The following is a 21,982-nucleotide window of genomic DNA, read 5'->3' as shown; positions in this document are numbered from 1 at the left end:
ACTAAGAGAGCAATGTATGAAGAACCTTTGAGCCTCGTAAACAAGGAGTAGTCAGCCTTAGATTGAATGAAACCAAGATCAACTAAGGTGGTAGAGAACTTAGAAAACCAATTCCTTGATGCCTGCTTCAAACCATACAAAGACTTTGTTAATTTACAAACCTTTGTATCTCCCTTTGCACCAAAACCAAGAGGCATAGTCATGTATACTTCTTCATCTAAGTCCCCATGTAAAAATGCATTAGTCACATCCAATTGATGAAGCAACCAACCCTTAGCTGCTGCAAGTGCAAAGAAAACCCTAACTGTTGTCATTTTGGCCATGGGTGAGAAGGTTTCATGATAATCCAACCCTTCACATTGGGTGTACCCTTTTGCTACCAACCTAGCCTTTTACCTTTTTCAATGTTAAGAAAAAGGGGATTGGAAGGATCGATGGACTGATTGTTTGGAATGGTGTTGGTGTTTGGAAAAGCAGAAGAAGAAGGATTAACATTTAACAAGTTCTGGTGCCATTGAAGAGATGAGCTTCACAAAATTGTGAAAGGCTTTGATACCATGTCAAGCAGAGCTTGCTCTGTTGAATCAGCAATGAAATAGAGTAATGATGAACAGATGAGAGAAAAGAAGAGAAGAAGAGGAAGAGAGAAAGAAGAAGAAGATTGGAGAAGATTGAACAAGTTGACAGAAAGAATTGTAGAGATGTATTCTCTGTATATTCAATCTTAATGATTACAATGAATGAATTCAACTTATATACTCAGTTACATTGACAACAAGAATGTAGAACTAAGTAACTTCAAGTTAGACAAAAACAAAATAAACAGAATGAACAGAATAAGTTCAAACTGAAACTGAAGTAAAGCTAAATTTAGTACATGTGCAGCAGCCAACTTTAACTGATTTAATGAGTTGTCAGATAGGAACCATAGAAATATTCCTAGTGTTTAAATTAAAATCGCTAGAAATTATTGATAAATTTTCCAAGTTATAAAATGACTATGAACCCTAGAATTCTTGAATTCTGACAAATCATCATGTCTTATTTTGGCCTTCTCTAGTTCATTCTCTCACTCTCTCTCCATTTCGGTTGGCTGAAGATCGAAAACCACATAACCACTGTCGCTTTGGAGCTAAACCCAGCAACAACAACACCACAAGCGTGACTGGTGAAAATGTTGAATCTCTAAAATTAGATTCGGTTTGGTTGTTTTCCTCTCAAAGTTTCTTTCTCCCCATCTCTTGCCAAACTCAGATCTCGTGTCAAGTTCTCCCAAGACAAGGAGAAACAGAGCAAGCTCTGTTACAAACTCTCCATCTCAAACTCCTGACGTCCTCATGTAGTGCTAGTGCTGCGCTTCTTCCTAGGTTGTTACACAGGAAAAAGTGAAAAGAATGATGAATTGCCGTTTGGTGTATGGTGTAAAATTATGTTTAAAAGAAAGGTCCTAGATTATAATTCAGTACGCTACGTTAATTAAAAAAATAATTGAAATAATGCAACAATTTATGGCTTAAGAAAGTGTTTTGAATTTTTATGAAAAACGATTAGCAGCTGTTTTGCACCGTACTATAAAGCATACACACAAGCATATACAGCCAAGCATTTCTTACTATAAAGCAATAGAATGGTATGAGTTAGGCTTTATAAATGCTAATACTACAATCCCTCTTCTTCCAAAACTTTTTAATACCTCCCATTTAAAGCATTCACAAGCTACAAACTAGATATACATATGCATACTAATATACTGATTTTGAAAACTCTATTAATTACAATTTCAGCCGATCAGCATCACCATCCAAAACCTGCATCACTTGCTTCATGCTAGGCCTTGCAGCGGGTATTGCATGTGAGCAAAGCAGGCCAAGTTTCAAAACCAATTCCATTTCTTCCACCATATAATCACCTTCCAATCTTGGATCGCTAGCATCAAGGATAGCTCCTCTTCTCCAGCACTGAGAGACCAAATCAACCAAAATCACCCCTTCAGGCAGTCCCTGGGTGGCCGGTACCTCTATCGGCCTCCTTCCACAAGCCACTTCAAGCATGAAAGCTCCAAAAGCAAACACATCAGTGCAAGTGGTTGCCCTCCCTGTTTTGTAAAGCTTCGGAGCCAAATAACCCACAGTCCCAACCACGCGGGTGGTTTGGGAATTGCTACCATGGTCGTGTAATCTTGCAAGCCCAAAATCTCCTAGCCTTCCATTTAATTCAGCATCCAATAAAACATTGCTTGCTTTTACATCTCGGTGTAGAACAACCTGCTCCCACTCTTCATGTAGGTAAAGAAGGCCAGATGCTACTCCTCTGATGATTCTAAATCGTTGAACCCAGTTAAGATTTAGTTTTTCATTGCTATACAATAACTTGTCAAGGCTTCCGTTGGGCATATAATCATACACCAAGAGGAGTTCCCCACTTCGCCGGCAATAACCAAGGAGCTGCACTAAGTTCCTATGCCTCAGTCTTCCCATGCTAACGATCTCAGCCACAAATTCCTTCATACCTTGTTTGGAATCATGGGAGACTCTCTTTACTGCAATTTGTAGATTAGAAGAAGGAAGTATTCCTATATAAACCTTTCCAAAACCTCCTTCTCCAAGAAGCTCCGTGTCATTGAATCCTTTGGTTGCTCTGTGAAGATTCTTGTAGCTGAACCTGTTGGGACCATACTCTTCTTCCCAATCTTCTCGTATTTCTTTACATTTCTTTCTTGTCAAAATGTAAGCAGCAGCTCCAGCGACAGTTATCAGCACAAGCGCTACTGCCATGAGAAAAGTGATGATCACTAGGTTTGGTTTCTCCTTCCTTTTCCTCTGTTGGGGAAGTGAAGGAAGGCTTGAAAAATTAAGGCTCTGTGCTGGTCCACTTTTATTAAAGCTCCATCCCAGAATGTAGTGGTAACTTGCAGGTATACTTGTGGCTGCAGAGAAACCAACATACATGGAATCCAAGAGAATTTGAGACAAATCAACGTGTGTTGACAACAGAGGCCGGTTTGGTTTTGGGATTGTGATTGGAGCAAGTGTTACATTCACTAACTTCTCTGTTTCATCATAGTCTATCCAAAGATCGATTGGATTCCCACTCATGAGCTCCACGCTTATATTCTTCCCTTCTTCATTGGAAAAATACATTGCAGGAGCTGATTCAACTGATTTCATGCCGTTCACATCAATTCCGACATGTTTTGTAATATCTCCAAATTCAGACTCGGGAACAGTGTCAAGCTCGATTGCCAAGACGTGGTTTGCAGGAAGGCCGTTTTTTGAATCATTGAAGAGCCCCAGAAACCGATTTGACAGAGCATGGGTGAAGTCTGTCAAGGGACTGAAGGTGAAGGCCATGCCATGACCACCAAGGTCATCCACTTCAGGAACCATGGCAAACACAAAGTTGGTAGAGAATGAAAGAGACGAATTAGTTGTGTTGAATTTTATTGGGAAGTGATAGAAAGCATGCCCAACTTCTTGGCGTGAAAGGTTTGTTAGCTGCAATAGACCATTGGGGCGGATTTCTACGATTCCATCGAGACCCAGATTGAGTCCTTGATTGTGGAAGCCATTGTAGATGAAGCCATTATCCTGAGCAACGGCCAAGGAAAAACAGGAAACATAGAGAAGTATCAGAAAATGAAGTTATGTAATTAGAACTATTGCCATTGCAAAAAGAGGTGAAAAAAATGTGTGAAGCTTGTGAGAAATGAGACACGTTAAACAAACAAATACCATATTCATTGTTAACCAAACAATTACCTCCCAAAGAAGAAAGAAGATTGTTTACTTGGAAAAGTAGTTTTGTAGCAGACAAAATGTGAACCACAAAAAAGGGTTATATGCACCAGTACCCTTGCTGCCACCTACGTCCGTTGACGATGGTTTTGAAAGATTTCATCCAACGAATCCTCCCTCAAATAGAAAACATCAGCATTCAGAAACCTCTTCAGGTTAGCCGTTAGAAGTGAAACAAAGAGCCAGCCAGTTATTGAAACCAACAAATCACCCTCCAAAGAGATGACATATGTTTGGTCATATATATTATATAAACTGAATGTTTCAAGAGAATAGCTGGAATTGAGATAAATGACCGTCTAAAATGTTGACAAGTAATTTTTTAATGTATTCCTAAAATGTATATATATATATATATATATTTCATTATTATTATTTATATTTTTCTCTACTCTTTTCTAAGACATTTTAGCAAGTAGTATTTAAAATTTAAATTATAATGAAAAACCAGAGTTATATCACATATATGCCAATGTCAATTGATGTAGGGTGACAAAGTGGGTTCGCAATAGCAAATAACAATAGAATCACAATTCTTCTCAAATCAATATTATATCAAGAAATTGAGGCAAAAGAAACAAAAAACCTACTCATCGAGTGTTTTATATCAATAAACTCATCAAAATGCATGAACTGGCCACTAAGGCCTAAATTCAAAACCCTAAAAAATAATAATAAACGAAACAAAACACTTTACGGTAAAAAAAAAAAAATACAGAACAACAACTTTCTCCTAGTAAACATTGAAATTACGAATTTTCATAAAATACAAAATTCTAGTCCTCTGAATAAGCTTTCTAATACCACCAAGATTGTCTCAATCCAAAATGCAGAATATATGATTTTTTAAGTAAAATAAGCCTGACAAAAAATAGGTAAAGTCTTTGCTTCGTAAATACCTTTTGAGTAAACTCTTGGCAATCTTACCATCACTTGGACATAATAGAAGAAAAAAAATGCATTGCAAATATTTTCAATGTGGGTGAAATTTTGATGTGCATACAGCGAAAAAATTCATGAGCCTAACTCATTTCACAAAACTAGTTTAATAAAAGAGGGTTGCACATTCCTTATAAACATGTCCAAGATCTTTTCCACTGGCAATGTAGGATCATTGCTCAACACCCTCTCTCACGTGCAAACCAGTATTTTTACTGGTCTTTGTCACGAGATAAGTAGTGTGGGCTCCATTCATCCTGTGGTAGGCTCTAATATTATGTTAAATTACCAGTTATCCTATAAATTTAAGCTGATAAGAAAAGATAAATTTAATCACTTAATCAATACTTTAACACAGGACCTTGTAAAACTTATTAGTGTTCATGCTAACTAGCTTTGGCCTCTTGTGAGAAACTTTCATCCTCAATGCTTCAGATCAACTGCATGCGATCGAGCAGCTTATATATATATATATATATATATATATATCAACTTGATCTTTCATAATCAAACCAGAAATTTGAAAAGACAACATTAACTGAGTAAAACATCAACTTGCATTACAATGAATCCTTGGAAGCAATCGATTGTCAATCTCGGAAAGCAATTGAAAGCAGCTTACATTTTATCTGCTTTAATAATTCAGAGTTTGCAGAGTGGGGTGTAGACCTTTAGTGAATTTTCGTCCATATGATAAATAAATGATAGAAAGGGAAGTTTTGTTTGCTGGTTTCATGCAAATATATATTCAACCTGCAAGGCTTTCATTGTGCCCAAAATATCAAGCCGGCCGATATTGGCATCACTTGCCAAGGGTCCGGTTTTTTGTTGTTTTTGATTTTGTTTTTGTTGTTTTCTGTTTTTTGTTTTTGGTTTTTGTTTTTGTTTTGGTTTTTAACAGAAGGGGTCATTTAAATAAGCTATTGTAATAACCTTTGTTTGTCCCGTCATCTTCACCTAATTGCAATATTAGTGTTAAGTTACGGAAAACATGTCTCACGTGTCTAAATGACATATCATTCTTAGAAGCTTGTTTGTAGGGAATTTTTGTCTAGATGCCCACCTCATAAGTAAGACCTCGATCTTGTTTTTTTAAATATTGAACAAATTATAGTTATAATTGGGTGATCTCAATTATGGGTTAATTAACAATATCAATTAGGATCCCTATTTTTAGGTATATTATTGCTATAGTATCTTCTACCGTTCTAGGCATGCATGGAAACAAGATTTCATATCAAAATCTCTATTCACACAAACAAATAATGTGATCCATGCCACTGTCTTTGACAATGGGCTTTGACACCGTTCCGGGTGTGTTTGAAGGATTTAAAATTGCGTTTAACACTCAAAAAGTCCGTTTAAAAAATTACATGTTTGGTAAAAAAATATTGAAAGTGCTTTAAGAGTCTAAAAAGCTAAAAAATGATCAAAAGTACACTTTTGGCAAAAGTTTTAAAATGAAACTTTTGTCAAAAAAACGTTTTTTGATTTAAAAATTCTATTTTTCAAACATAATCTCAATCATGCTTTAAAGCCGCTTTTTACAATAATTACTTGTAAATGTAAGCTTTACACATATGAACGTGCTCTAAAGCATCTTTTTACAATAGGTTAACAGTGGAGTGCCACACTGTAAACCGTTGGTGAAGTGCACTCACTTAGAGCGTGTTTAGGATTAAGGAGGCTAAAAGGTATTTTTAATACATAGAAAGCTATGCCAAATAAAAAGCTGACATGTTTGGTTCAAAATTTTCAAAAATAGTTAAAATGCACTTTTAAAGTTCAATACCTGCTCAGTTTAACTCGACTCGAATTCGAGCTCGATATTGTATAAACCTGCTTGTTACTGTAGAAACTCGCTCAATTAGTAAATGATACATAATCCGACTCGCTCGAGAAAACTCGATAGAAGCTCACGAGCTCAGCTCGTTTAAAGCTTGACCAGTTCATTTGCCCGACTCATTAGCTCGTTCATATGTCTTATATATATACAAATAACAAATATATATAAATTTATTACTAAAAATTAGTTATATAAATTTAAGTATGTATATTAGTAATTAAGTAATATATGTAATATAAATTACTTAATATTTATATTTATATTATAGATAAATGTCTATAGGTTGTTTTAAAGTTCAGGCTTAAACTCTACCCAGATCATACATTAAAAAATTTAATAGTTTAACTCGAGTTCAAGTTCGAATAACATTCTCAACAAACTTGAGCTTGAGTTAGAGCTCGTCAGAACTTTAAACGAGCCGAGCTTTAACACACATTTCATAGCTCGGCTTAAATAGGCATCTTTATAAACAAGTCAATTTTGAAATCTTAAAACTCAACTCAGCTCGATTACAGTCCTATTTAGGGCGATACAAGTGAAGGACTTGGACTTGTGGAGGCTGTATTGAGGAGAGAGCTTGCTTTGTTACACCAAGCCCCTACCTATAATTAAAAAAATAATAATAATAAAAATAAAAATAATAAAATTTAAAAATTAAAAAAAAAAAAAAAAAAAAAAAAGAAAAAAAAAAAAAGAAAAAGCCCCACGACCTACGACTGCCACTCTGCCAATGTTGGGTTCTCTTTGGGCTATATTGGAAGTAGGCCCTAATTTGGGCTCTAATGGTAACGGGCCTTACAGTAGGCCCTCTTGGGCTTTAGTAGTAGTGGGCCTCGTATTAATTAGCTGGGTCTTGGGTTGTCGACGAATTTTGGCTCCATCCTGAACGACAGTATTGTAATTTTACAGATCAAAAAGTATAATTTTAACCAAATTACAAAAAAAAAAAATCATTTGGAAGTGTATTTCTAAGAAATTAAGATTTTAAAAACGTAAAAAATCTACATTTTTAAATTGCATGCAAAGTTGTGCGATTTTAAAAATTAAATTATAATTTTACCAAACATTTTTAAAAATGATATTTTGAAATTATACATTTTTAGAAATTACTCTTTTTAAGTAAAATACCAAAACAGGCCCTAACTGATGAGAAGAAAATAAATATCAACTATACCAAACGGTCACTTCAGTAGTTTGAGAAATGGGATATCCTGTTTTGTCCAGAACCGACCATCGGGTGCCTCAGAGACTGCCACGTTTCACTCAGCCAATCCGATACTTGTGGCCGTTAGGAATCCAAAAACCAAACTGATCATCTTTTCCAATTTCTTCAACACTTAAATAACTCAATCATCATACCCCAATCACAACTCCATATCATACCCACCACCAGCAATCCATGGCTGCCACGGTTTCAACAGTCGGAAGTGTTAACAGAACTCCGGTACTATGTTTCCCGCCATTTGTTTTTTTGCTTTTCTTTGGAAAAATGCTATTGATTCTACTCTCTTTGGCTTATTCCCCAAAATTTATTGTAGAAGATCTCAAATGGGTCCTTTCGGTTTATATTGGCTAATGGTTGAAACTTAAGCATTTTGACATATATCTAGTGTTCTTAGACCTGGGTCTGTTTAAATTGGTATATATTTGGGAGCTTCTTCTTAGTTGATAATAAATTTGTATTCCATCGATCTCACATATGAAACTGCAGTCTTTTTGTTGTGGGACTATGTTGAATTATGTGGTTTGTTGGTCCTAAAGGGGATTAATTATGTGTGATGCAGTTGAGCTTGAACAGCTCTGGTTCTGGAGGCTTGGCTCCAAGCTCAGCCTTCCTGGGCAGCAGTTTGAAGAAGGTGAGCTCAAGGTTCACCCACCCGAAAATTGCATCTGGAAATCTTAAGGTTGTTGCTGAAATCGATGAAGGGAAGCAGACCGCAAAGGACAAGTGGAAAGGCCTTGCCTTTGACACTTCTGATGACCAGCAAGACATCACCAGAGGAAAGGGAATGGTTGATTCTCTCTTCCAAGCTCCCTCGGGGTTGGGAACACACGATGCTGTGCTGAGCTCATATGAATACCTTAGTACCGGACTTCGTCAGTAAGCAACACAAACATAAAGAAATCCTTATTTTTGATGGGACTTTATTCATGCTAGACTGACCAATTATGTTTCAGATACGATTTCGATAACACAAAGGACGGTTTCTACATAGCTCCAGCTTTCATGGACAAGCTTGTGGTTCACATCACCAAAAACTTCATGTCCCTGCCTAACATCAAGGTTAGTCACTGAATTCTCGTATAACATTGAAAGTTCTTATTGTTAAAAGGGCTTTCAAAATCAGTATATTATATATTTATATATGGTTTGTAAATGTTTTAAAGAGCTAAAGTTCCACATGGAAAAAAGATAAATTGAAGTTGGAATTTATAATATCGATTTCACACCAAACTATTGCTTTAAAGCAAGCAATATTTTGGTGTATGTTTTAGTATGGTGTGGAGAACTAGACCCAGTGGGCCTGTTTAAGCAAAAAATTCTCTCCTCTTTCAAAGCCTTATAAAGTTTTAAAATTAGTGTCTCTCTCTTACTAGAATAGAAACTCTAAGGATATTCTGGTTTGGTCGCGTATCTTGGTTACAGTTCATAGCAATTGATCAGCATTGGCGGGGACAAATTACTTTTTAAGAAAGGCAACTTTGTAGCGCACATTAGGAACATTTAATTTTCTGTTTTATATGTTCTACACTGACACTTATCTATTGGTTCTGAATCTGAAAGCTTGGATGATTATCTTGAATTCATATTAGGTTCCTCTGATTCTGGGTGTCTGGGGAGGCAAAGGTCAGGGCAAATCTTTCCAGTGTGAGCTTGTCTTTTCCAAGATGGGAATTAAGTGAGCTTACATCAGATTGCTTCCGGAATTCAATATTATCTCCATACTGTAATACAAAATATGCTTTCTTCCTGCATTTTATATTGCTTGGCCATGAAATTTCAGCCCCATCATGATGAGTGCTGGAGAACTGGAAAGTGGGAATGCAGGAGAGCCAGCAAAATTAATCAGGCAAAGGTATCGGGAGGCGGCTGACATCATTAGGAAGGGGAAAATGTGCTGCCTCTTTATCAATGATCTTGATGCAGGTGCGGGTAGAATGGGTGGAACTACTCAATACACTGTGAACAACCAGATGGTGAATGCTACCCTTATGAACATTGCTGATAACCCAACAAATGTCCAGCTTCCGGGCATGTACAACAAGGAGGACAATCCCCGCGTTCCCATCATCGTCACCGGCAACGACTTCTCCACATTGTATGCTCCTCTCATTCGTGATGGCCGTATGGAGAAATTCTACTGGGCTCCAACCCGGGAGGACCGGATTGGTGTTTGCTTAGGTATCTTCAGGAGTGACAATGTTGCCGAGGAGGATGTCGTCAAGATTGTTGATACATTCCCTGGCCAATCTATCGGTAAGCAGTAGTAACACAATTTTCATAAAGATTTTCTTGGGGTATCATTCATGAACAAGGCAGGAAGGAATGCAGGCTGTCATGTTTTAGTGTTTGATGTTTTTAATCCAAAATTGTTAAGTTGTTGGCATATAAAATTGATATTACTTGATTAATATGGATGTCAGTGAACAAAGTTTAGCTTAAGAAATGGGATCATCATATATAGTTCAACCATCCTGCAGACTTCTTCGGTGCCATTAGAGCTCGAGTTTATGATGATGAAGTGAGGAAGTGGATATCAGGAGTTGGAGTTGACACCATCGGGAAGAAGCTTGTTAACTCAAAAGAGGGTCCCCCAACCTTCGAGCAGCCCAAAATGACTATTGAAAAGCTCCTCGAGTATGGCAACATGCTTGTCATGGAGCAGGAGAATGTGAAGCGAGTTCAATTGGCAGACACGTACTTGAGTCAAGCAGCTCTTGGAGATGCAAACGAGGATTCCATCAATCGGGGAACCTTCTATGGTTAGCACCCCCTCATCCCTGGAGCTTCTTATGGGGCTTTCAAATATGTCAAGTCTTTAACTTTGATTGATTGCTAAATTGCAGGCAAGGCAGCCCAACAAATTAGTGTACCCGTCCCTGAAGGTTGCACAGATCCATCTGCAAGCAACTTTGATCCAACAGCTAGGAGTGACAATGGCAGCTGCCAGTATTGATCAGCCTAAGCCATTTCTAGCCTTCTACATGCTAGGCTATACAAATGCTGTATGAGGGTGGGGTGGGAGAATTGTTGATTTCCAGTATTGCTTGCTTTCTCCATATGGAGAAGTATTCCTAATTTTGGTGTAATTAACACATAATTTTTATCTTAATCAGTACTTTGTTTTAACAATCTATGAAGCTTGCAACAATTGAATAAATAGTTTCAAGTCTATATTTAGTGAAAGAAAGTGTATTATATATCATATTCTTCACAAGTTTCTTCTTTGTCTTCTCTCCATCCTCCAAGATCTAGACAACCCCATTGCATGATACCCAGCCGATTCAACGACGGGGCCGCTTGTTGGTGTCAATTGTTGACCATTGTGGTGGATTTCTGTTAATCTATCAAGATGCAGATTGGCTTGATGGAAGCCATTTTAGATGAATTGGCTTTTCATCTTGAGCAAATGCCTAAAATCTGTCTCCATGGCCCATTGGGCAAAGAGGGAAAAGGCTTCCTTTTTTATACAAAAGGCTACCCTATTATCATGATTTTTTTTTTTTTTTTAACATGTCCACACAAGGGAGAGGAAGAATTCGAACTAGTATCCTCCGCTTCATAAGGCATAGTTCCCAATTGATTGAGTTACATCTTGAGGACCTATAATCATGAACTTTTATATGCATCAATTGCAATATCTTTCTCAAATTTTAAAAAGTTACTCTTTTACTTGGCCCTTATATCTCCGGCAAGATGTATGAATATATCAATATGCCCTTATTTTTTTTTTTAAAAAAAGAAAAGGATAAAAGAAATCTCGGCAAGGACCGACCCACGGCCATGGGTCTCCTCCCACAGAGGCCCACCACCACTTGCATTTTCATGGAGGCCCACGGCCAGCGGTGGATCTCTTTGGCTATGGGTCTCCTGATAACCATGTTTTTTTTTTTTTTTTTTTTTTGATAATCTAAGTTTTTTTTTTTTTTTTTCTTTTGGACTGATTTAAATAAAAAATCCGAAAAGTAGGATTTGGGGATTAATTATAATTTTTTTAAGTGTAAAGGAGATATTGGTATAAGTTCGAGGGTTATTTGTTTAAGGGCTTGTTTGGTTGTGCGTTTAAAGGATTTAAAAATGCGTTTAATACTCAAAAAGTCAATTTGAAAATATATATATATATATATATATATATATATATGTTTGATAAAAAAAATTGAAAGCGTTTTTAAAAGTAAAAAAAAAAAATGTCAGAACGCACTTTTGACAAAAAGCTTAAAAAATGAAATTTTTGTCAAAATCACTTTTTGACTTAAAAATGAGTTTTTCTTCTTTGTCACTGTTGAACGTCAGTATCTGTGTTGCAACTCACTGGAGTCGTGGTAACCCACCAATTACCTCACAAAGAGGATAGCCTCTCATCTAGGAAGGGTGATCATCCTTATCTTTGCAAACAACTTTAAGATTGACTCCCCATGCATTCTGATCATCCTTATTTTTATTTTAGAGTAATGCTTGAAATTACATATTTATTTCACAATTATTTCATACCAATGACATGTCCATTCCAATTAATCATTAATTTTTTAGAAATGATTGGTATCAATATTTTTCTTATATTTTTTCAATTTCATTCTACAAATTAACCATTAAATTTGTGAACTTATATGGACCGAACATAAGTCAATGATAGACCTCATAACTCTAATGGTTGATCTATTGAATTTATAGAATAAATATGAGTAAATTATTAACACCAATAATTTTTTTTAATTTTACTTTTAAATAAGAGTTCATTGAAACTGCCATCTCAGCATTATGGGATAAAAATATACTTTTTAGCATTATTGTGTATGTACCCTTAAAAATGACTTTCGGGGAGACAAGGGGTCCACTGTTTTAGTCCACAGCAGTAGTAAGGTTGTTGCTTGTAAGTTCTATTTAGCTGCAATACACAATTGGAGTAAACTTTGCAATTCCATTGAGATGAAATGTTATAAGGAATCCTATATTAGATTGGTGTATCCTTTGAGTTATATATGTGTACATATACTTGTAGGGTCTCTCCACCTATTAGTTTAAGCCCTTGGGGTGGATGATTGATCAAGATATTAAAGCCCGTTTATTAATTGAGTAATATTATTTTTCACACTCATTTATCACACACATTTTACATTTATTGACGTGCTTTATTTTAAGTGGTTTTCTTTGTTTTTAAGTGACTAGCATGAAACGTCACTTAAAACATGCGAAATAGGCATGAAGAGTAGCATTAGTATTGGCTTGGTAATTTTGAAACTGGAACAATTTGTTTGTTAATACTTTTGCAGAATAGTCCTTTGGATCCAAAAATGAACTTTCCTTCCTTCTTTGCAGAATAGTCCTTTGGATCCAAAAAAGCTCACGCCAGCCAAAATGTTAACATCTGAATTCCCATTGGAATGGGCAACCAGCCAACTGCCCTCCAAAGAGGATAGAGGATCCACTAAAAGCTGTGATTAGGAAAACGATTTTTTAACCTCCCCATTGACATTTGATGGTCCAGATGTCAATACTCATCATACATATTTTTTTCAAGCATAGGACCTTGATGGTTCAGGTCCTGATCATGCTACTGCGAGTAATGCTACAAATCTCTCTTGTATTACTTTTATGTTCTTCTAAGAATGATGTGACTCTTAAAATTACCAATGGACTTGTGATTGATCATTATTAGATTTTGATCAAATGGTAATTTTAAAAGTCACCTCATTTTTTAAGAACACAAAAATGACATAAGAGGAGACTAATAAAATTACTCATCTGCTTTTGTTGAGTGTGTTGCAGCTCATCATGCTGCTGCAACTCTCCCTTCCAAATCAAGCTGCTGTCCATCAAGCAAATCATGGCTTTCCAAATAGAGCTGCTGCCAATCATTCCATGACAGCCATGATATCAAGCCACAATGGGAAAGGATCAACAAGATCAGCCAAATCAGCAAATCCTACCATATTGCTAGACAACCTTGAAAGGAAAGAATATGCAGCTCTCAATCTGCAGAAAAGAAAATCCAAATATTGAAGCTGAAGGAAATTTGTCAATCAGTGAAATAAGGAAATTTCTTATTATTTGTAATTGCCTTATAAATTCAAGTACATGTACTGTGTATATAAAGCCATGTACATTGTCAAGATAATGCATGGACAAGGTAGTCTCAATCTTTTCTTCATACCTTTTCCTTAAAGTCATGGCAATCTCACCATCACTTTAAATAAATATAAGAAAATTTTCAATGTAGATGAGATTTTTATGTGCATCCAGAATCTTGGAAAGGTTGTCTGTTCATGCTATCGCCTTCTGTGACCAATTTTCAACCTCAATAATTCAGATGCACTGCTTGTATCAACTTGCTCTTTCATAAGCTGTCATATATCAACTTGCTAGTTTAGAAAGAGAGAATAGGCCATACGTGTATGTGTATTTATACTTGGGCGTGGATACAGATTCTATGTAATTAGGCTGTCTCAATTTTGTGAAATTCACACAGCCTAAGAGAAGGGAGTGATGTAGGATGGAATCTCAAGTTTCGGACATCAGATTAGAGTAAGCTTGGCGGCGTTGGAAATCTAATCCAAAGATCTACAAAGTCAAGTTTCATAAGGTTTTGCTAATTCTAATGTTTACTAGGTCAAACCGGGCTGTTTAAAGGAAGTCACAAAAGCTCTCATTCATGAGCCCGTCCGAACGAGCTTGCAAATAAGTCATTCCAAGGGTGTCACAGAAGCTCTTGTTCGCTAGCCCGTTCGAATGAACTTGCAAACGAGGATTAAAGGTTGTGTTTTCTTTAAGTTTTATCTCACACGCATTTGAAAGAGTCTATGTTCTGTTGGAACGAGCAACACGGCTTTGTTAAACCGACTTATTTACTATTACTACTAGGGTTCGGAGTTTGAAACCTATAAATACATGTTTTATTGACCAAAAAACGTAGCTTTGTAATAATTATCCAATTTTTTAATAAGAAAGCCCAAAGTTTTAGTTTCTTTTATGTTTTGTCCTTGCATCCTTAATGAACTCAATATTTTTAAGAAAAATTGTTACTTGCTTATTGTTTGTCTTTGCGACCTACAATGTCACGTTGCATCAGAGAGCTGCACCCCAAGAACCCTTGGGGTGCGGGATTCACCAGTTTAGGACAAGTGAACCCCGCAACCTCTTCTCGCTGCCTAAATTTCACAATTCAATGGAAGTTTTCTGGATGCTTGAATAGAGCAATTATCCTCAAGGTGTGCCATAGTGTAACGAATTGGGGGTTGAAATATGCTAGTGTAAAGAGGGGCTTTCAGATAAGTAATTTTTTTTTTTTTTTTTTTTCCTTTGATTAAAAAAAAAACGAAAAACTTGTACAGAGTAATAAAACTTGATGAACCACTCAATCTGGTTCAGCAAACACTACCCAAAAATGATCTACCGACTTATTGGATAAACATAAAGCAGACGTGATCAACAGAAACAGAGCAATAAAGGATAAGAAGCAGACATGTTTTCCTTAAGCAGCAGACTAAGGGATAAGGAAATAAGGAAAACAATTGATAACATGATAGTCTTGACATCAACAAGCTTCATAATATATTGATAATCCAGAACTTTGATGATGATAATCCAGAACTTTGATGGTGATGCACTCTGACTTCGTCTACCCAAAGCATGAGACACCCTATTCAACGACCACTTTTCAGGATCGAATCAGTTGTAGACATGGAAGGAGCAGAAGCCTGGGTAAAAGGAAATGACATGAAATCAGATGATCCATAACTTGAAAATGCACCAAAAGCACTGTCATGTGGTAATTCCGGCAGTTTAGCATCACCATCCAAGAACTGCATCACTTGCCTCATGCTAGGCCTAGCTTCTGGCATTGAATGTGAGCAAAACAGGCCTAGTTTCAAAACCAATTCCATTTCCTCAACCACATAATTACCTTCCAATCTGGGATCACTAGCATCAAGGATAACTTCTTTTCTCCAGCACTCAGAGACCCAATCAACCAAACTAACCCGTCCAGGCAGTTCCCGTACCTCTATAGGCCTCCTCCCACAAGCCACCTCGAGCATGAAAGCCCCGAAAGCAAACACATCAGTGCCAGTGGTTGCCTTTCCTATTTTAGTAAGCTCCGGAGCCAAATAACCCACAGTCCCAACCAAATGGGTTGTTTGGGGATTGGTACCGTGGTCGTATAATCTGGCAAGGCCAAAGTCTCCTAGCCTTCCATTTAATTCAGCATCCAATAGAACATTGCTTGCTTTTACATCTCGGTGTAGAACAACCTGCTCCCACTCCTCATGGAGGTAAAGAAGGCCAGACGCTACTCCTCTGATGATTCTAAATCGTTTAACCCAGTTAAGGTTTGGATTTTCATTGCTATATAAGAACTTGTCAAGGCTTCCGTTGGGCATATAATCATACACCAAGAGGAGTTCCCCCCTTCGCCGGCAATAGCCAAGAAGCTGCACCAAGTTCCTATGCCTCAACCTTCCCATGCTAACGATCTCAGCCACAAATTCTTTCATCCCTTGTCTGGAATCATGGGAGATTCTCTTTACTGCAATTAGTATATTAGACGAAGGAAGTATTCCTCTGTAAACCTTTCCAAAACCTCCTTCTCCTAGAACCTCCGTGTCTTTGAAACCTTTGGTTGCTTTGTGGAGATTCTTGTAGCTGAACCTGTGGGGGCCATACTCCTCTTCCCAATCTTCTCGTATTTCTTCATATTTCTTCCTTCTCCAAATGTAAGCAGCTCCAATGACCGTTATCAGAAAAACTGCTACTGCTATGAGAAAAGCCAAGATCATCGGTTCTGGTTTCGCTTTCATTTTCCTCTGTCGTGGAATTTGAGGAAGGCTTGAAACATCAAGGCTTTGTGCTGACCCACTTCTATTAAAGCTCCATCCAAGAATGTACTGGTAGCTTGAAACTACACCTGTGGATGCAGAGAAACCAACATACATGGATTCCAAAAGAATTTGAGACAGATCAATGGGTGTTGACAAGAGAAGCCGGTTCGGTTTTGGGATTGTTGTTGGGGCGAGTGTTACATTGAGTAACTTTTCCGCTTCATCATAATCTATCCAAAGATGCATTGGATTCCCACTCATGAGATCCAAGCTTATATTCTTCACTTCCTTATTGGAAAAATACATTGCAGGAGCTGATTCATTTGATTTCATGCCGTTCACATCGATTCCCACATGATTCTCTTTAATATCTCCAAATTGTGGGTTCGAACTAGGATCAAGCTCGATTGCCAAGATGTGGTTTGCAGGAGAGCCGTTACTGGAGGCATTGAAGAGCCCCAGATACCAATTTTCTCCAGAATGGGTGAAGTTCCTCGAGGGACTGATGGTGAAGGCGATGCCTAAACCACCTTCAGTTGGGAATTTAGGAACCATGGCAAACACAAAGTTGGTAGAAAATGAAAGAGATGAAGCTGTGTTGAATTTTATAGGAACTTGGTAGAAAGCATGACCAACTTGGTTGTTTGAAAGGTCGGTTAGCTGCAGCAGGCCATTGGGGTGGATTTCTGCGATTCCATCAAGATGGAGCTTGGCTTGGTTGAAGCCATTGTAGATGAATTGGTCTTCATCTTGAGCCAGGCCCAACAGAGTATTGGAAACATAGAGAAGAATCAGAAAATGAAGAAGCGATCTAGGAACTGTAGCCATTGGGAGAAAAGGGAAAAGCTTTCTTTTTGTGAAGTTTCTCAAGCTCATGTGAAGTGAGCCTTTTGTCCTCTGTCGATGGTTAATGTTTCCGTGTGTGGCAGCCAGCAATGTTACATTAAATCCACCTGCTTTTGTTTCGCTGTTATGCATTTGATGCACCTGTATTTTTGTCGCTTTACAATTTACCGTGCCAACCAACTACTGGTTTTGCTTCCAGAGTTTGTCTGGTCAAAGAATTTAAATTGGTCTAAATTTTCAAATGAGGAGGAGGTCGGAGGAAAAGCTTGATGCCCCAAAAGGCAACTTTGATCATCCTTATCTTTTTATCAGTACAATGAAAAAAATGATTCTTGAGCAACACATGGAGGAATATTGCAGGTCTACTGTTTTTTTTTTCTTTGCAAGTCTACTGGCTGCTTACCTTAATCAATATATGTTGGAAAATGTTTGAAGTATTACAAGTTTTACTAGAAAATCATTTACAAATTGATAGGGGTCATATGATAGTTCATAATTGGTGAATAATAAAGAGTTTATGCTTGATTTTACATTCTGCTACACGTATTATATACACAAGACGACAATATGACCGTTGAGTCACAATGAGGATTTTTATGCGATATTTTCTTATTAATTCACAGTTTGGTTTCCATGTATGCTAGAGGCTAGAGATTTCTTGTATTGTATTAGTTTCCCTTTCGTGAGCAGATATTTTCTTGAAGGGCAGAGATGTTTTCCTTAGCTAGTGGCAACGTCTCTTCACAGGCTGGTTGGTTAACGCCAAATGTTAATTCACAGGACAAAAAGTATCTCCTTGAATTAATTAATTCACAAGCTAACACATGTATTTCCAGAGGGACAGAAATTTCTAAATAAGTATGAAAAAAATATTCTCCAACCTATTTAAAATAGTATGAGTGTTTATAAATATCTAAAACGTTAGTAAACTGTAATTAATGACTTAAGAATTTAATATTTATTTTAAATGTTTATAGACATTTGACACTATTTTAAGAAAAATTCTAGAAGGCCTACTTGTGTCTTTCTGACAATGATGTGGCTATTAAAATCACCATTGGACTTTTGATCAAAATTCAATAATAATCAATCACAAGTTCAACGATGATTTTAATAGCCACATCATTCTCTGTAGGACACAAGTAAGCCTTATAGAATTACTCATATTTTGAATAAGTTTGAAGATATTTCATCCAGACTGATTTGGAGAAATTTTATCTCTTTTCCATAGCATATACATACATCAGCAGCATTCAAACCTGATTGCCTTGTATCTCTGTTTTCTTGTAGTAAACAAAGATATTGCAAGTAGTTTTCTTTTTCAAAGAGAAAAAAGAAAGGAAAAACCTCTACAGAGTAGTAAAACTTGATGAGCAACTCAATCTGGTTTCTGCAAACACTGCTCAACTAACGATCTATAAAGCTTGCAACAAGTGAATTGATTTTATTGTACTATGTAAAGCTTAGGCAGACTACTACATAATTCCATTTTCAACGACTAGATTCAGTGAAAGAAACCATTTACATCATATGCATCAAATATTAGGTGCTTTAAGAAAACTACAGTACATATACTCTAGTTTTTTCGATGTCCAGATTTAATTCCAAGCATAGATCCAAGATCTAATCTACCCGTAGCATGAGACACCCGGCCGATTCAACGACCACTTTTCAGGATTGAATCAGTCGTAGACATTGAAGGAGCAGAAGCCAGGGTAAAAGGAAACGACTTGAAATCAGATGATTCACCACTTGAAAATGCACCAAAAACAGTGTCATGTGGTAATTCGGGCAGATCAGCATCACCATCCAACAACTGCATCACTTGCTTCATGCTAGGTCTTGCAGCTGGTATTGCCAATGAGCAAAACAGGCCTAGTTTCAAAACTAATACCATTTCCTCCACCACATAATTCCCTTCCAATCTTGGATCGCTAGCATCAAGGATAGCTCCTCTTCTCCAGCACTCAGAGACCCAATCAACCAAAATCATCCGTTCAGGCAGTCCCAGGGCCGGTACCTCTATCGGCCTCCTTCCACAAGCCACTTCCAGCATGAAAGCCCCAAAAGCAAACACATCACTGCAAGTGGTTGCCCTTCCCGTTCTAGTAAGCTCTGGAGCCAAATAACCCACAGTCCCTACCACATGGGTGGTTTGAGGATTGGTGCCATGGTCGTATAATCTGGCAAGGCCAAAGTCTCCTAGCCTTCCATTTAATTCAGCATCCAATAGAACATTGCTTGCTTTTACATCTCGATGTAGAACAACCTGCTCCCACTCTTCATGGAGGTAAAGAAGGCCAGATGCTACTCCTTTGATGATTCTAAATCGTTGAACCCAGTTAAGATTTGGTTTTTCATTGCTATATAAGAACTTGTCGAGGCTTCCATTGGGCATATAATCATACACCAAGAGGAGTTCCCCACTTCGCCGGCAATAGCCAAGGAGCTGCACCAAGTTTCTATGCCTCAGTCTTCCCATGCTAACGATCTCAGCCACAAATTCCTTCATACCTTGCTTGGAATCATGGGAGACTCTCTTTACTGCAATTTGTAGATTAGAAGAAGGAAGTATTCCTCTGTAAACCTTTCCAAAACCTCCTTCTCCAAGAAGCTCCGTGTCTTTGAAACCTTTGGTTGCTTTATGAAGATTCTTGTAGCTGAACCTGTGGGGGCCATACTCCTCTTCCCAATCTTCTCGTATTTCTTCATATTTCTTCCTCCTCAAAATGTAAGCAGCTCCAGCAACGGTTATCAGCACAAGTGCTACTGCTATGACAGAAGTCATGATCATTGGGCTTGGTTTCGCTCTTTTCCCCTGTCGGGGAAGTGGAGGAAGCCTTGACACATCAATGCTTTGCGCTGGTCCACTTTTATTAAAGCACCATCCAAGAATATAGTGATCACTTGCAAGTGTACCTGTGGCTGAAGAGAAACCAACATACATGGATTCCAAGAGAATTTGAGACAGATCAATGGATGCTGACAATAGAGGCCTGTTTGGTTTTGGGATTGCGGTTGGGGCTAGTGTTACATTCAGTAACTTCTCTGCTTCATCATAGTCGATCCAGAGATGCATTGGATTCCCACTCGTGAGCTCCAAGCTTATATTCTTCCCTTCTTTATCAGAAAAATAAGTTGCAGGAGCTGATTCAACTGATGTCAGGCTGTTGACATCGATTCCCACATGGTTTTTATCAATATCTTCAAGTTCAGGGTTCTTGGCGGTATCAAGCTCGATGGCCAAGATGTGATTTGCAGGAAGGCCGTTATTTGAAGAATTGAAGACACCCAGATACTGATTTGCTGTAGCATGGGTGAAGTCCCTCGAGGGACTGATGGTGAAGGCAATGCCGTGACCACCAAGACTTTGCACTTGAGGAACCATGGCAAACACAAAGTTGGTAGAAAATGAAAGAGATGAAGTTAAAGTGGATGAAGTTGTGTTAAACTTTAGAGGGAATTGGTAGAAAGCATGACCAGTTTGTTGGTATGAAAGGTTGGTTAGCTGCAGTAGACCATTGCCGTGGATTACTGCGATTCCATCAAGCTGCAGCTTGGCTCGCTGGAAGCCATTGTAGATAAATTGGTTTTCATCTTGAGCAAAGGCCAAGGGAATATTGGAAACATAGAGAAGTATCAGAAAATGAAGTGATCTAAGAAATGTAGCCATTGGGAAAATAGGGAGCAAGCCTGCTTTTTGTAAACAGAATGCCCTTTCTTTTTTTCTTTTTTTTTCTGAGTGTAAACAGAAGGTGTTTATTTGTTTAAATGCCACAAACTCGTGGAAACCCATGGCTGAAATTTTCTACCACTTTCTTTTCTTTTTTAGTTTTTTTTTTTTTTGAAGAAAAAAAAAAGTATTATCAAACCAGGCAAAGGATTAACTAGGAATTGTGATTGGAAAAGTTTTGGATTCTAAAGCTACACCAGCCAAAATGTGAACATCTAAACCCTTAGTCATAGGGAACCAACGACTTTCCCTCCAAAGAGAACTTCCCTTTGATGGTACTCCAGACGTCATTATCTCATCATTATAGCCCTTTCTCGAAGGACAATAGAAAAATAATTCTCCCAATTATGGCTTCTTGCCTAGAGCAACGGCAAGTACATAAAATTGTCTCAATCTTTCCTTTGTATCTTTTCTATAAAGTCTATGCAATCGTACAACCATTTGAAATGAATAGAAGAAATTTTCAATGACAATATTTTCAATGGGGATGAAAGAAACCTTTTTCATCATGCAATGACCAATATCACTAGGGGTTGAACTTTTGTATTGCGCATGGGATTTAATTAGGTTGTATCAAGAAATTCGCAAAAGACTATATATATAAATTAATTATAATTCAATTAATTTAACTAAACAAGTCAAACTCTTTAACTATGTTTTACTAATTTCGTGTTGGATTCATATTGAATTTGCAAGTCGTATCAAAAATTGCTAACCATACATGTGAGTATGGGTGACAATTCATGTTTACGTGTTGGGTTCGCAATTCTTGTCAAAAATTGTCGGCCC

General features: G+C 37.4%; 1 protein-coding gene and 3 pseudogenes across 1 annotated transcript; 1 reads left to right on the top strand and 3 right to left on the bottom strand.

Annotated features, from left to right (window-relative positions):
* Window positions 1–1,772: 1,772 nt before the first annotated feature.
* Window positions 1,773–3,740, bottom strand: LOC132174624 (L-type lectin-domain containing receptor kinase SIT2 pseudogene; annotated as a pseudogene).
* Window positions 3,741–7,890: 4,150 nt separating this feature from the next.
* On the top strand, window positions 7,891–10,935 carry LOC132164266 (ribulose bisphosphate carboxylase/oxygenase activase, chloroplastic). The gene is made up of 7 exons (XM_059574744.2): window positions 7,891–8,023; window positions 8,364–8,680; window positions 8,758–8,863; window positions 9,394–9,479; window positions 9,585–10,057; window positions 10,282–10,563; window positions 10,648–10,935. The coding sequence occupies exons 1-7, from the start codon at window positions 7,979–7,981 to the stop codon at window positions 10,755–10,757; spliced, it is 1,419 nt and encodes a 472-aa protein (XP_059430727.1). The 5' UTR covers window positions 7,891–7,978; the 3' UTR covers window positions 10,758–10,935.
* A 4,306-nt stretch (window positions 10,936–15,241) lies between these two features.
* On the bottom strand, window positions 15,242–17,694 carry LOC132164453 (L-type lectin-domain containing receptor kinase I.8 pseudogene; annotated as a pseudogene).
* A 1,195-nt stretch (window positions 17,695–18,889) lies between these two features.
* Window positions 18,890–21,182, bottom strand: LOC148584250 (L-type lectin-domain containing receptor kinase SIT1 pseudogene; annotated as a pseudogene).
* Window positions 21,183–21,982: the final 800 nt, after the last annotated feature.

Source organism: Corylus avellana, chromosome 8 (assembly GCF_965113065.1).
Source record: "Corylus avellana chromosome 8, dhCorAvel1.hap1.2, whole genome shotgun sequence".
NCBI classification, from domain to species: domain Eukaryota; kingdom Viridiplantae; phylum Streptophyta; class Magnoliopsida; order Fagales; family Betulaceae; genus Corylus; species Corylus avellana.
Note: the sequence above shows the minus strand (reverse complement) of the source record. Positions and strands in the feature narration are given on the sequence as shown.

What these genes read in the sequence shown, in the direction of transcription:
- LOC132164266 (XM_059574744.2), top strand. Translation starts at nt 7,979, where the DNA reads ATGGCTGCCACGGTTTCAACAGTCGGAAGTGTTAACAGAACTCCG. An exon ending in CTTAGTACCGGACTTCGTCA is followed by an intron (nt 8,681 to 8,757) that starts GTAAGCAACACA and finishes ATTATGTTTCAG; the next exon opens with ATACGATTTCGATAACACAA. An exon ending in TGTCCCTGCCTAACATCAAG is followed by an intron (nt 8,864 to 9,393) that starts GTTAGTCACTGA and finishes AATTCATATTAG; the next exon opens with GTTCCTCTGATTCTGGGTGT.